The sequence below is a fragment of the Chelonia mydas genome, chromosome 3 (genome assembly GCF_015237465.2).
Source record: "Chelonia mydas isolate rCheMyd1 chromosome 3, rCheMyd1.pri.v2, whole genome shotgun sequence".
NCBI classification, from domain to species: Eukaryota; Metazoa; Chordata; order Testudines; family Cheloniidae; genus Chelonia; species Chelonia mydas.
Genome location: NC_057851.1, coordinates 41,106,915 through 41,120,948, shown reverse-complemented (window position 1 = coordinate 41,120,948; position 14,034 = coordinate 41,106,915). Strand labels below are relative to the sequence as shown.

At 42.0% G+C, this 14,034-nt stretch overlaps 1 protein-coding gene across 1 annotated transcript in view; it reads left to right on the top strand.

The window, feature by feature from the left end:
• Positions 1-14,034, top strand: part of CSMD1 (CUB and Sushi multiple domains 1) — a 1,979,019-nt gene that overhangs the window by 1,188,769 nt on the left and 776,216 nt on the right. Inside the window, exon 7 of the mRNA XM_037894193.2 lies at positions 2,395-2,472. Coding sequence (XP_037750121.1) covers positions 2,395-2,472 — 78 coding nt within the window. The remainder of the gene's footprint in view (positions 1-2,394; positions 2,473-14,034) is intronic.

The window sequence follows — 14,034 nt, the reverse complement described above, 5'->3', positions numbered from 1 at the left end:
TCCTATGGTGCCTGCCCAAAGAATGTCAACACTTCAGAGAAGGCTGCCACATTTTCATGGAGAGACAAGGTGGGTGCGGTGATATCTTTTATTGGTTCAACTTCTATTAGTGAAAGAGACAAGCTTTCAAGCTAACAGAGAAGTCTTCTTCAGGTCTCGGAAATGTACTCAAGGTGTCACAGCTAAATGCAAGGTGCAATAGTATGTAGCATAAGTAAATATACACATACTGTAGGAGACCATTCAAAGTGAAGTGGACACCTTTGCCGTCAGAGGACAAAAAAGGGGGTTAGTGAGTTACAGATTATTATAATAAACCATAAATCCAGTGTCTTTCTTAAGCACATGATTTTTAGTTTCTAAGAAAGTTATGAACTTAAGCTCCGAGGCTTGTCTTTTGAAGGTGTTGTTCAGGATTCTTTGAGGATGAGAACTGAGAGGTCAGATATGGAGTGATCGCTTTGTGAAAAGCAGTCACCTACTGGAGATACAGACACACCAACTCAAAGCAACTCCAGACCCTGCCATAACAACAGATGCAGAATGTGTAGACATATCTCCACTGCTACGATGATCACCCTGCCCCAACACATCTTTCAAGATCCGTGGGTCCTATACATACCTATCACAACATATTTTGTACCTCAACCAGTGTACTAAATGCCCCCAATAACAACTAGTAGGTGGATGAAACAAAACAACCACTACGCTTTTGAATGAACTCTCACAGAAAAATGAGAAGATAAAAATGCCATGTCATCTGTGGGTTAACAATAGAAGATATTACCTCATCCACCTTGTCTCTCTAATATCCTCGGGCCAACACAACCAGAATACTACAAACAACATTTTGATGAAGATAGTGTAGGCGCTTACTTCCCCTCTATCCAGGTTGTGCTCGACCCCCCCCCCCCCACGCCTCAAGCCTGCCATAATTCCATCCCTTCCTCCAAGCCTCCACCCCTGCCTTGCCTCTTTGCCCTTGGTCCACCCCTGGCCTCGCCCCCACTCCATCCCTTCCGCAAGGCCCCACCCTGCCTCTGCCTTTCCCCACCCCCACCCTATCCCCAGCCCCGCTCCCACTCCATCCGTTCCTCCAAGGCTCCACCCCCGCCCCACCTCTTCACACCCCCTTCCCCTGAGCATGCCCATTCCCACTCTTCCCCTCCCTCCCAGCGCCTCCTGCATGTTGCTGAACAGCTGTTCTGCGGCATACAGGAGGCACTGGGAGGGATGGGGAGGAGTTGATCGGTGGGGCTCCCAGTGCGCAGGAGATGCTAGTGGGAGGGGGACAGCTTGGCTGCAGGTGGGTGCTAAGCACCCACTAATTTTTTTGGAGTACCCACGGAGTTGGTGCCTGTGGAAGCAAGAGCAGCAAAGAAGTGTAGTAGAGAAACAAACTTAATACACCCTTTTGTTATATGACAAACAAGTGCCAGTATACTGTTCCTAGCCTTCTGTCTCTTAACATGTTCATACGATTATGTACATATTGTAACTAATGTACAATTTGATAGATCCATATATTAGCAGAAAAGTAGAATTGACCTTAGTTTTGCTGTTTTACTTGTTAATATGGTGAGAAAATATATAAATACATTTTTGCAGGGTTTTTTTTTTCTTTTGCTATTTTGAATTAATTATTTGAAGATGAGGTTCATATATATGAATGTGTAAACTTTAGGATGAGTGTTTAGTATGAATGTGCAAACTTTAAAACTATTAACCATCACATACAAAGCTCCAGGAAAAAGATTAAAGGTTGAATATAAAGAAGGACTTCTCAGTGAATGTACAACATTCTTGAAAGGTGTCATCTGAAGATTGTCTTCAGCATTCTGACATAGAGCAAACTCAAGTTTGTTTGTAAATCAATTACTTTTGTGGGACTATGACACATTCGGTTTAAATTTTGTAGATTTGTTGCATATTTGCATGTGTCTGATTCTATTTTTTATAAAAAATGAAAAAAGTTTGCTGTTGGGAGTATATTGTACAATGAAAATAGGGTTTTTTAAATTTTATTTTATTTTAAGTTTTGTCGTCTACAATAGAAAACATAAATTCATTTTGAGCATGATATCATTAGGACAGTTTTGTCTTTTTTCTGGCTCTAATGAAACTTAAACATTCTGTTTGAAGTCAAAATATTCCTGTTATTACTGCTAATAAATGCTACGGCTCTCAACTTTCTTCTGATACATAATTAAATTGTTATGGTTTCAGGAAAAAAAGTAAGAAAATTGGGTTATTTGAGAAGTAACTGTAAATTCCATTTCATAGTAGGACTCCATATTGCTTTGTTTTCATTTAGTACATGCATTGTGGATGCAGTGTGTGTTTACTATATGTCTTAATAAACTTTCTTGGTCTTTGTTTGCTTGCTTTGAACAGTTAAAAAAGCAATTGAATTGAAGTCAAGAGGAGTCAAGATGCTACCCAACAAAGACAGTAACCACAAAAATTCTGTCTGTAAGTTGTTGCTATTGTTATTATTATTATTATTATTATTATTATTATTATCTTTAGAATGATCGTGTACATTGTTATTCTCATTAAAAAACACAAATTGGTAGAGAGAGTGTTAGGGAGACCAAACAAACAACAAAGCCCTGAAATGCTGGGGAACAATTATGAAAGCTGCACTGTCTTTTCATTTGTTAGTAACTCATTTTATATCTCCAATGATAATACTGGGGGATGAGGATCATAGTATTTACATTACTCTCTCTGCTTGTTGGGAAATGGGGGATGTGGGGAAAGGCAGCACTTTTCCTTCTGGCTGCTGGGATTCTGGGTTGAGGTTTTCCACTTTTTAACCCCGTCCACTGGCCTTAGTTAATTCAGTCTCCCAGAAGTTCTTAAACTCCCACCCATGTGTGACCAGCATGCAGTGTGTCTCAGTGGCTGCTTCTTCCCTTCATGTATTAGGGGGAGGGGAGTTAGCAACTCTTTCTATTCCTACCAATCTCTTTCCTCAAGTTGCCAGCAAGATGGGAGGTGGGGCAGGGGGCTCAGCAGTTCCTTCCCTTCTCCATGTGTCTAGTGGATTCTGGAGCAACATAATTTTCCCTTGTACCCTTCTTCCCAATGTGTAGTCTCTGAGAAAGATAAGGCTGGTAACTAGAGACCACCAACTTATTTTTGTTTTAAGTAATTGTGCCTTCCTCTTCACCTGAATACCTGACAATCTGAGTTATAGCCTAAGAGATCTTGCCCCCATGAATCAGGCCAAGTTTAAAATGACAACCACAACAGTATCTGCAATTTAATTGTGGATACAAGGGGTCCCCTGACCTAAGAACATCCAGAGGGGACTCCTAGGTTCACTCACAACTAGTTATAAGTGTTTGTATAATGATTAACCCATATGAATAAATGAATCCTTGGTGTAATTGCACTGAAATCAGTGGAGTAAAACCAAGGGTGCATTTGGCTTGTTGTGTGCAATTCTAGAAGTACGGAGAGATTGGAAATGATTCTATTCTTTGTTTCTTCGGTGCATCCTTTTGTGCAAAGTGTTTTTGGTGTGCTCACTTGAACGAAAAATGACTGATAAAAGTGTCTGTTTTAAAGATCATGCTTTCCTGGTATGACACAGAAGAGGAACTTTTTGTGCAAGGTCTAGCTGAATATAGCTGATCCACAGTCTCTGGTGTGTGTATACAAATGGGTGGCTGTTGCATTATTCATAAGGTACTGCTGTGCATTGTGTGATCTCTGCTTATGCTCTCAAAGCATATCCTGTCAGATACCACATTTAATTATAGGAATTCAAAGTAAGGCTGGCTATTGGAAAAAATGTTTATAAGGCAGTCTGCTGTTGACTTTCAGATATAATAAGGTATTGTTTTTTTCTTCTTCTTTTTTTCTTTTTGCTTGTGAGGTTTTTATGATGTCTTCACTTTTCAACACAGAACTAAAAAGAATGTTGTTAGTATTAAAGTCGTTGCACAAGCTGCTAATGTGAAATTTATCAATAAAATTACAGGGTAAACAATAATAAAAATGGATTTTTTTTCCTTAAGCTCTCCCACTCAAATTTTTACAGGTAACTTCTTTTGTTCAGTATTAATATCCACTGTAAATAACGAGGCAGCTAGGAACACAGTGTTAGGTACTATCAGCACAGAGCTTCATGATACAGTTCAATTAGAAAATAATGGATACATATCCAGGTTATAAACCATCACTTCTCCCCATATGGGGTACAATTCTCTACCCAGCAAAAATAAATAAAATAAGAAAACACATCAGCAAATCTCAAAGCCAAGGTCAGCTGACTCAGGGTAGTGCTACGGGACGAAAAATAGCAATGTAAGGTTCATCTACTTAGGGCTCATCAACACTGAAAAATAAAAGGGGGACTCACAGCCATGAGTCTCAGAGCCAGGTCAACTGACTAGGACTATTGCTACGGGGCTAAAAATAGCACTGTAGATGTTTGGACTCAGGCTGGAGCCAGGTCTCTGAGACCATCCCTCCTTACTGGGTTTCTGAGCCCAGACTCCAGTCCATGCCCAAGCCCGAATATCTACAGAGCCCCAGTCAAAACATGAGCCCTACTCAGTTGACCTGGACTCTGAGACTCATGACCATGAGTCTTTTCTTTTTTTTTTGCAGTGTAGATGAACCCTAAGTAACTCCTTGTATGCCATGTAGTTGTACCCATATCAGTCCCAGGATATTAGAGAGACAAGATGGATGAGATGAGAGAGACAAGCATTCGAGCCGCACATACCTATGTTCAGTGATGAGCTGCCAAAATCTTAACAACCGGTTCCCTCCTCACCCCATGGGGGGTTCGTGCCCCCCCCCCGGACCCCTGCCCCATCCACCCCCCTCCCCTGTCCCCTGACTGCCCCTGGATCCGGGCAGGAGGGTCTCGTGGGCCACCGTAGTGGGTGCCCACCCCGCCCCGCCCCTAAGAGCCAGAGGGACCTGCCGGGGGGTGAGGTGGGGAGTCCCGGGAAGCATCTGGCAGGTCCCTCTGGCTCCTAGGGGCGTGGTAGCATAGCTGGGGGGCCACTCCCCCCCCCAATCACAACAAAAGTGGTGCCTTAGGCACCGACTTCATGGTGCTCCATGGTGCAGAGCACCCACCGGCAACTCCCCGCCCCGCCCCGTTCCCGGCCCCAGCTCACCTCCACTCTGCCTCCGCCTCCACCCCTGAACATGCCTCCCTGCTCTACTTCTCTGCCCTCCCCCCCCAGGTTCCCACGAATCAGCTGTTCGCACGGGAAGCCGGGAAGGGCTGAGAAGCAGGCGGAGGCTTCACGCTCAGGCCCAGGCAGAGGTGAGCTGGGGTGGGGACCGGTTCCCCTGCCCCCCCCCCCCCCCCCCGGTTACCTGCTGTGGCGCTGGCTACCCTCCTCGTGCCCCCCCGCCCCAGCTCACCTCCGCTCCACCTCCTTGGGCCTGAACGCGAAGCCGCCGCTTGCTTCTCTGCCCTCCCAGGCTTCCCGCGCGAACAGCTGATTCGCGGGAAGCCAGGGCGGGGGCTGGGGGAGAAGCAGAGCAGGGCAGAGCATAACTCAGTGGCAGAGGTGGAGCGGAGCTGGGGCGGGGCGGGGAGCTGCACCCACCAAATTTTCCCCGTGTGCTCCAGCCCCAGAGCACCCACGGAGTCGGCGCCTAAGGCTCCACTTTTGGCTGGTTGTTAAATTTAGAAGCCCTTTTAGAACCGGTTGTCCCTCGCTGGACAACCGGTTCTAAAAGGGCTTCTAAATTTAACAACCGGCTCCAGCTCACCACTGCTGTGTTGATCTGAAGAAGACCTCTGTGTGGCTCGAATGCTTGTCTCTCTCACCAACAGAAGTTGGTCCAATAAAAGATATTACCTCATCCACCTTGTCTTCCTAAGTCACTTAGTCATTTTTGAAAATTATACACATATTAACACACTGTTAAACACTCAGTGTACATAAGGGACATGTGTTTAAAATTGTTTATTTACTGTGCAACTGGGTAACATTTTCTACACTAAGTGTTTAATGTTATTAGTAAATGCAGAATGTAGAGATGTTTTCATGTGAGTGAAAGTCTCCTTAAACTCCACTGAAGCAAATTTAACTTCATTCTAAGGCATGATTCACTATATATCAAAAAATAATTTTGCACCTATTTAAAAAATAGATATATATTTTGGAATTGACTACTACCAGAATCACTATTTTTTATCCCATAAGCTTTTTATTGTGAACAGTCATCAGATTTACAGCTGAAACAAAAAAAAATGAGTTATTTTTTAGGCAATTATTTTTGCCATGTAGAGTCAAAGAACAAATTACTTTACAGATTCAGTATTGATCACTGGAACACATTTAGGTAAATTAATGGCACACACTGTGTTACTCAGTAGTTAGTCACAATGGCTAATTCCAGAACAGGATGACACTGCTGATTCAGTGTTAAAAAAGAGAGGGGAGAGAAAATCATTATCTGGTCTGCAATTGAGGAAAGAAATGGCTAACATAATGCATTGTGATATAAAACTACAATAGTACTCATGGCAGACTGTTACCATATAATTATATTTCTTAATTTTTTATTAATTGAACTTTAAATCATCCTTCTGCTTCACTCGTGCTCATATTCGGCCCTCAATATTTGCTGGCAGAAAAATATCCTCTTGTAGAAGCAAGCTGTTCCGTACTAAGAGTTGGCCATTACTGTTAATGAATTCATGTCAGGGTGTGTCTACACTCCAGAGACTGTACTGGCATTGCTACGTCAGTGCAGCTATGTCAGCGTAACCCCACAGTATACAAACAGCCTACACGGACAGAAGGGGTTTTTCCTTGGGTGTAGGAACACAATTTCCCTGAACGAAGTTAGCTATGTTTCAGAGTAGCAGCCGTGTTAGTCTGTATTCGCAAAAAGAAAAGGAGTACTTGTGGCACCATGGAGACTAACACATTTTTTTGAGCATAAGCTTTCGTGAGCTACAGCTCACTTCGTCGGATGCATTCAGTGGAAAATACAGTGGGGAGATTTATATACATAGAGAACATGAAACAATGGGTGTTACCATTCACACTGTAACGAGAGTGATCAGGTAAGGTGAGCTATTACCAGCAGGAGAGCGGGGGTGGGGGGGAAACCTGTTGTAGTGATAATCAAGGTGGGCCATTTCCAGCAGTTGAGAAGAAAATCTGAGGAACAGTGGGAGGTGGAGGGGGGGCGATAAACATAGGGAAATAGTTTTACTTTGTGTAATGACCCATCCACTCCCAGTCTTTATTCAAGCCTAAGTTAATTGTATCCAGTTTGCAAATTAATTCCAATTCAGCAGTCTCTCGTTGGAGTCTGTTTTTGAAGTTTTTTTGTTAAAGAACTGCCACTTTTAGGTCTGTAATCGAGTGACCAAAGAGATTGAAGTGTTCTCCGACTGGTTTTTGAATGTTATAATTCTTGACGTCTGATTTGTGTCCATTTATTCTTTTATGTAGAGACTGTCCAGTTTGACCAACATACATGGCAGAGGGGCATTGCTGGCACATGATGGTATATATCACATCGGTAGATGTACAGGTGAACGAGCCTCTGATAGTGTGGCTGATGTGATTAGGCCCTATGATGGTGTCCCCTGAATAGATATGTGGACACAGTTGGCAACAGGCTTTGTTGCAAGGATAGGTTCCTGGGTTAGTGGTTCTGTTGCGTGGTGTGTGGTTGCTGGTGAGTATTTGCTTCAGGTTGGGGGGCTGTCTATAAGCAAGGACTGGCCTGTCCCCAAGATCTGTGAGAGTGATGGGTCGTCCTTCAGGATAGGTTGTAGATCCTTGATGATGCGTTGGAGAGGTTTTAGTTGGGGGCTGAAAGTGACGGCTAGTGGCGTTCTGTTATTTTCTTTGTTGGGCCTGTCCTGTAGTAGGTGACTTCTGGGTACTCTTCTGGCTCTGTCAATCTGTTTCTTCACTTCAGCAGGTGGGTATTGTAGTTGTAAGAATGCTTGATAGAGATCTTATAGGTGTTTGTCTCTGCCTGAGGGGTTGGAGCAAATGCAGTTGTATCATAGAGCTTGGCTGTAGACAATGGACCGTGTGGTGTGGTATGGATGAAAGCTGGAAGCATGTAGTAGGAATAGTGATCAGTAGGTTTGCGGTATAGGGTGGTGTTTATGTGACCATCGCTTATTAGCACTGTCGTGTAATGTCATCAACGTAGCGCAAGTAGAGTAGGGGCATTAAGGGACGAGAGCTGAGGAAGCGTTATTCTAAGTCAGCCATAAAAATGTTGGCATACTGTGGGGCCATGTGGGTACCCATAGCAGTGCCGCTGATCTGAAGGTATACATTGTCCCCAAATGTGAAATAGTTATGGGTGAGGACAAAGTCACGAAGTTCAGCCACCAGGTTAGCCGTGACATTATCGGGGATACTGTTTCTGATGGCTTGTAGTCCCTCTTTGTGTGGAATGTTGGTGTAGAGGGCTTCTACATCCATAGTGGCCAGGATGGTGTTTTCACGAAGATCACCGATGGATTGTAGTTTCCTCAGGAAGTCAGTGGTGTCTGGAAGACAGCTGGGAATGCTGGTAGCGTAGGGCCTGAGGAGGGAGTCTACATAGCCAGACAATCCTGCTGTCAGGGTTGACTGAAGCATTCTTCCATCGTCATAACTGTGTCTACCCTGGGGGTCACATTGGTGTAGCTATGTTGATTAGGAGGTTGTTTTTTTCACACCCCAATCAATGTACCTATGTTGATCTATCTTGTAAGTTTACATTAAGCCTGGTGGTAGGAAATACTGCACTTCATAGTGTCATTTTAATCTGTTTTTTTTAAATTATCCCTAGTATAGAGAACCATTGAGACAAGAACTTTTTATATATTAACAAGGTGGGGAGATAATTATTTTAAAATTAATTGCCAACTAATGTGGCTGCAGTGATCTTAGCAAACTGATAATGACAACAATTGAATCTCAACTCAATCAATTTACAATTATGAAAGCTGCTATTATTTCTATGGTTTTTTAAAATGTGTTTAAAGTTCAAGTTGTGTTTAAAGGACCATAAAAATAATATTGTGAAATAAATATTGGTTTCTTTTTTTTCTGGTTTGAACTTTGATGTAATTCTTTGGTTGGTCCTTAAAGAGCACCTCGCCCTTAAACTGCAATGTTTTTCCAAATTACTATGGAACAGTAAAGTGAAAAAGTGGATCCCAATACCAGACTGAATTATTTTTGTTGATTTTTACATGTGATTTTCATGGTCAGTTTGATAGCTTCATCACACAACCTTATTGAGTTCTCTTTGCATTTCTCTAACCTTAACATTTTAGCTGTGTGTATATAGCATTGTATTTATTGTACAAGCCATTTCTTTTGATGAAGCTGAAACTTTCATGTACTACTCACTCCCATCTCAGGTCAAATCACAATCAAGGAGCACTGTGAAAGAGGTACTGTTTCACTATTTTCCATCAAAATACTGTAGTGGAAGCTCAGAGTTATTAAGCATTCACTGCAGGCTCCAATCCTTCCCCCAAAATGTTAAAATCAATGGAATAATCCCAAAATTCACACCTCACATGGACTGAAGTTCATATAGTGTAAACACCAGCACCTCAAATGGAATTGATATTGTTTTCTACTTTTTTTTTTTTTTGTATTATGCTGTCGGGGTAAAACGAAGTGTGGCACGTATCTGTAAACTAGCAAAAAGGAAGAACAGAAAGCATTTAGCGCAATCAATGATTACTCAGTCCAAAGACAATTTGGGCCAGTACACATAACTATCAAGTCATTTTTTCTTATAAAAATGTCTCTCTACATCTGTGCAATATGTTTTCTATAACTTCTCATTACTTGCTGTAGGACAGTCAGTGGAGTTTTCAACTGGAACTGGCATGTTGTGGTAAAAAAAAAATACCCAGGCCCTGATCCTGCAAGCTGTTCTGCTGCTCAAGGCCTCCAGTGAAGCCAATGGGGTGTTGTACATCTGCATCTGTCCATGTTGAAAAGCTTAAAAACCCCGAGTCTAAAGTCCTAATCTGTAACTCATATATGGCAGGTTTTAATCTGTGAATGACTAGTATTTCTTACGGAGACAAGATGATGATAATGGGCAGCAATGGGTTGGTTTGCACATTAATATCTGTGTCCAGGAATGGTAATGTTTAAAAGGAGCATCTTCAAAGAACTTCCTCCATTTGTGGAGAACTACTCTGTGGACTGGGGATGCAAAATGTTCACAAAGATATCTGTTGTACATACACCTTCAAAGGAATGTTTTAGATTAGGGAGGATGTAGAGGAAAAAAACAAACCTGAACTGCATCCACCACAGAAATTTACAACCGTTAACGAATTTGGGAAATCCTCCCCCAATACACGTGCCAGTGTAATGAGCTGGGCAGAGGACGAGGTAGGGGCAGGCCATGGCACTGGGACCAGAGCATCTTTGGGAATACAGGGCCTCCATGTGGATCCCTGGGGCCCATCATTTTTGGCAACTTTTCTGTAATGAGGCAAACACCAACCTTTGACAGAACAATGTAGGGAAATCTCTACCAGGAATTTGTCACTGAATTTTCCTTGCAAAAAAACACCTGCCATGATTTGTATTGTACACAGGAATTATCTAGACTTCAGGGATTGACCTGAAAAAATATAACATCATCACTGTTTATAACATGCTTTGGGAACCTTGGATGAAACACGCTAGAGAAATGTAAGATATTAAGAATATTTTACAAGAAAGTACAAGAAACAATGTTTGAAAGAGAGATGTAAGTGAAGCGACATACTGATGAAACAGAATGATCCTAAAGGTAGGAGATTTTCAAAAATCCGACCTAGCAATTTTCTTTTATCATAGAATTATAGAATCATAGAATATCAGGGTAGGAAGGGACCTCAGAAGGTCATCTAGTCCAACCCCGTGCTCAAAGCATGACCAATCCCCAACTAAATCATCCCAGCTAGGGCTTTGTCAAGCTGGACCTTAAAAACCTCTAAGGAAGGAGATTCCACCACCTCCCTAGGTAACGCATTCCAGTGTTTCACCACTCTCCTAGTGAAAAAGTTTTTCCTAATATCCAACCTAAACCGCCCCCACTGCAACTTGAGACCATTACTCCTTGTTCTGTCATCTGCCACCACTGAGAACAGTCTAGATCCATCCTCTTTGGAACTCCCTTTCAGGTAGTTGAAAGCAGCTATCAAATCCCCCCTTATTCTTCTCTTCTGCAGACTAAATAAGCCCAGTTCCCTCACCCTCCCCTTATAAGTCATGTGCTCCAGCCCCCTAATAATTTTTGTTGCCCTTCGCTGGACTCTTTCCAATTTTTCCACATCCTTCTTGTAGTGTGGGGCCCAAAACTGGACACAGTACTCCAGATGAGGCCTCACCAGTGCCGAATAGAGAGGAATGATCATGTCCCTCGATTTGCTGGCAATGCTCCTACTTATACAGCCCAAAATGCCATTAGCCTTCTTGGCAACAAGGGCACACTGTTGACTCATATCCAGCTTGTCATCCACTGTAATCCCTAGGTCCTTTTCTGCAGAACTGCTGCCTAGCTCCTCGGTCCCTAGTCTGTAGCTGTGCATGGGATTCTTCCATCCTAATGCAGGACTCTGCACTTGTCCTTGTTGAACCTCATCAGATTTCTTTTGGCCCAATCTTCCAATTTGTCTAGGGCCCTCTGTATCCTATCCCGACCTTCCAGCATATCTACCATTCCTCCCAGTTTAGTGTAATCTGCTCATTATAAAGCTCTTCAAGCTTGTGATCCTAGGCAAAAGTTAAATTAAAGGCAAGGGGAAAACAAAAATAATGCAAGTCTACCTGTCTCCTTGACGGATCTTACATTCAGCCAAAAGAACTGAAGCAACTATAGAAATTTTGGTAGCTTTCTGACTTGCTTTTTATCATGAGCCAGACTGTGGTGTATGTGAGCTTTTCTAAACAAGTCATGCCGGAACCTGACATGCTAAATGGCACCATCACCTTCATCAGACATACAAAGTGGTTTGAAAAGAAAACCCACCAACATAATTCTTTTCCAGGATCATCTGCCTCCTCACACCATTCTAAAAAGGTATTTATGAGAGAATGCTAGGGTTTTCCCATTACAAGAAATGGTGTCTTGCTTTGAAAACTGATAACTCTTGCAGTCTTCATAATGTGCAACAATATACTTTTGTAGTTTCTTTCTGACCTGTCCCTGTTATTTATCCAGTTAGAGAGTCTGATTGTCATGGGGTATACACAGGACAAGCTGTCCCAGCGGCTAACAGATCTACAGGGAGACTAGTTGGTTCCTAAGCTGTGGCTGGTTGGTGGCCTTGCAACAGCTGGGGTGGTAAAAAAGCTGCAGTTTAGAAGGAAAGGGAAAGTTCGGTCTTTCGGCAACACAATGTTAGAAAACCAACCAGGCAGTTGGACATCCAGAAGTGTCTGGGAAAGTCTACAGGAGAGGTGTGGTAGGAAACAGCAAGGGATTGGGATAAACTGGTTCCAAATGCATTATACGGTGTCCCTTGATTAGAACCCAGAGGAGTGAGTGGATCTGGGCTCTTCCACCAATCCCAACAGAGATATTATTAAAACCTGTACAGCAAAGGGATCCAAACCCCCAGAGGCTGGAGACTGTTGACTGTTCACTAGGGTTACTGGCCTCTTGACTTGCTAGACATTTTTGCGCACCCCAAGAGGGGAGAGGGTATTAATGGTCCAGACAGAGTGCTAGAGTCATAGTGAGGAACTACCAGACACTAGGCTAAATGGGAAGTGGCAGAAGGAGGGGAAACTAAGGCAATATTATCATAACACCTGCTCAATGGTGGGAGGGCAGGGGGTGTATGCCAATGGCTGAAACCAGCTCCAGACACTCATGTGCTTGCTTCTGGAAGGGCCATGTGAAGTAATGATTCTCACAATAACTGTAACAGACTATCTGTCTAGTACTTGTTCAGTAATGTAAGTATTGAAATTAGGTGTTTTGTATGTGTGGTCTTGCACTGAATTAACTCACAAAACCATATTTGAGAGTACACAGACCCAAACTCCGCAAATGACCACACACAGTCCCAAACTTTCTAGCCATTCTAATTATGAAAAATGTTTGTCATAGTTTCAAATCCCACAGCTTCTGAAGGAAAGCATTTTTCAAGCCGATGTTTACACCAGGCTTCTCTGTAAATGAGAAGAGCCACCACATGATTTATTGATGGACTAATTACAATGCTAGGAAACAATGGATTTAAATAATTAACATTCTAAGCTTAGCATGTCTATAGACATCCTATTTTATTTCAGAATGCCCTTTAACAGAAATACAGAACATATACTGCACACTCGGTTGCTCAGATCATTTCCCCTGAAATAAATATGGACAGAGATAACTCTCCTACTAGTCTTAATATGCTGCAGATTAAAGGCCTAATCCTGCAGACATTCATATAGTTAATTTGAAAAGTTAATGGAACTACTCATGCCATGAAGTTTACTTACATGAATAAATGTTTCAGGTTTCAGTCCTTGATCTTTGTGTATTAGAAACATTTTTGCTTTATTTATCTAGATGTAGATACATACATAGCTAGAGTTACATTACGTCACTTTTTGTTGTCTAATGAAGGATTAATGCCTTCATTCCTCATTTTACTGAGTAACATAGATTTTATTATAGTGTAACATTTGACAGTAGGAAAATAAATAGCAGCATTAACCTCTAACAGTTGTGTAAAGCTTTAATAAAACAAGAAGGATAATTACCCTGATCTACTTTGTTCCATTATAAAATGTAATAATACAGAGTTCCCCAAGTGTTAAAGAATTTAGTTTTCTCAACAAAGATACATATCCCTATGAAATAATATTATACAATGCTATTTTACTAGATTGTATAAATTGCTTAATAAATCACCTTAGTAAATTATACTAGCTGTTCCTAAATAGGCCTTCATCACTGCAGGAGCTGAAATATCTTTTAAAATGCTATGCAAAAATCTTGCTGTGAAGAGAACTACTGTCTAAATATATTAGTGAAGAAAAGCATCACTTGTAACTAGAAGCAAAA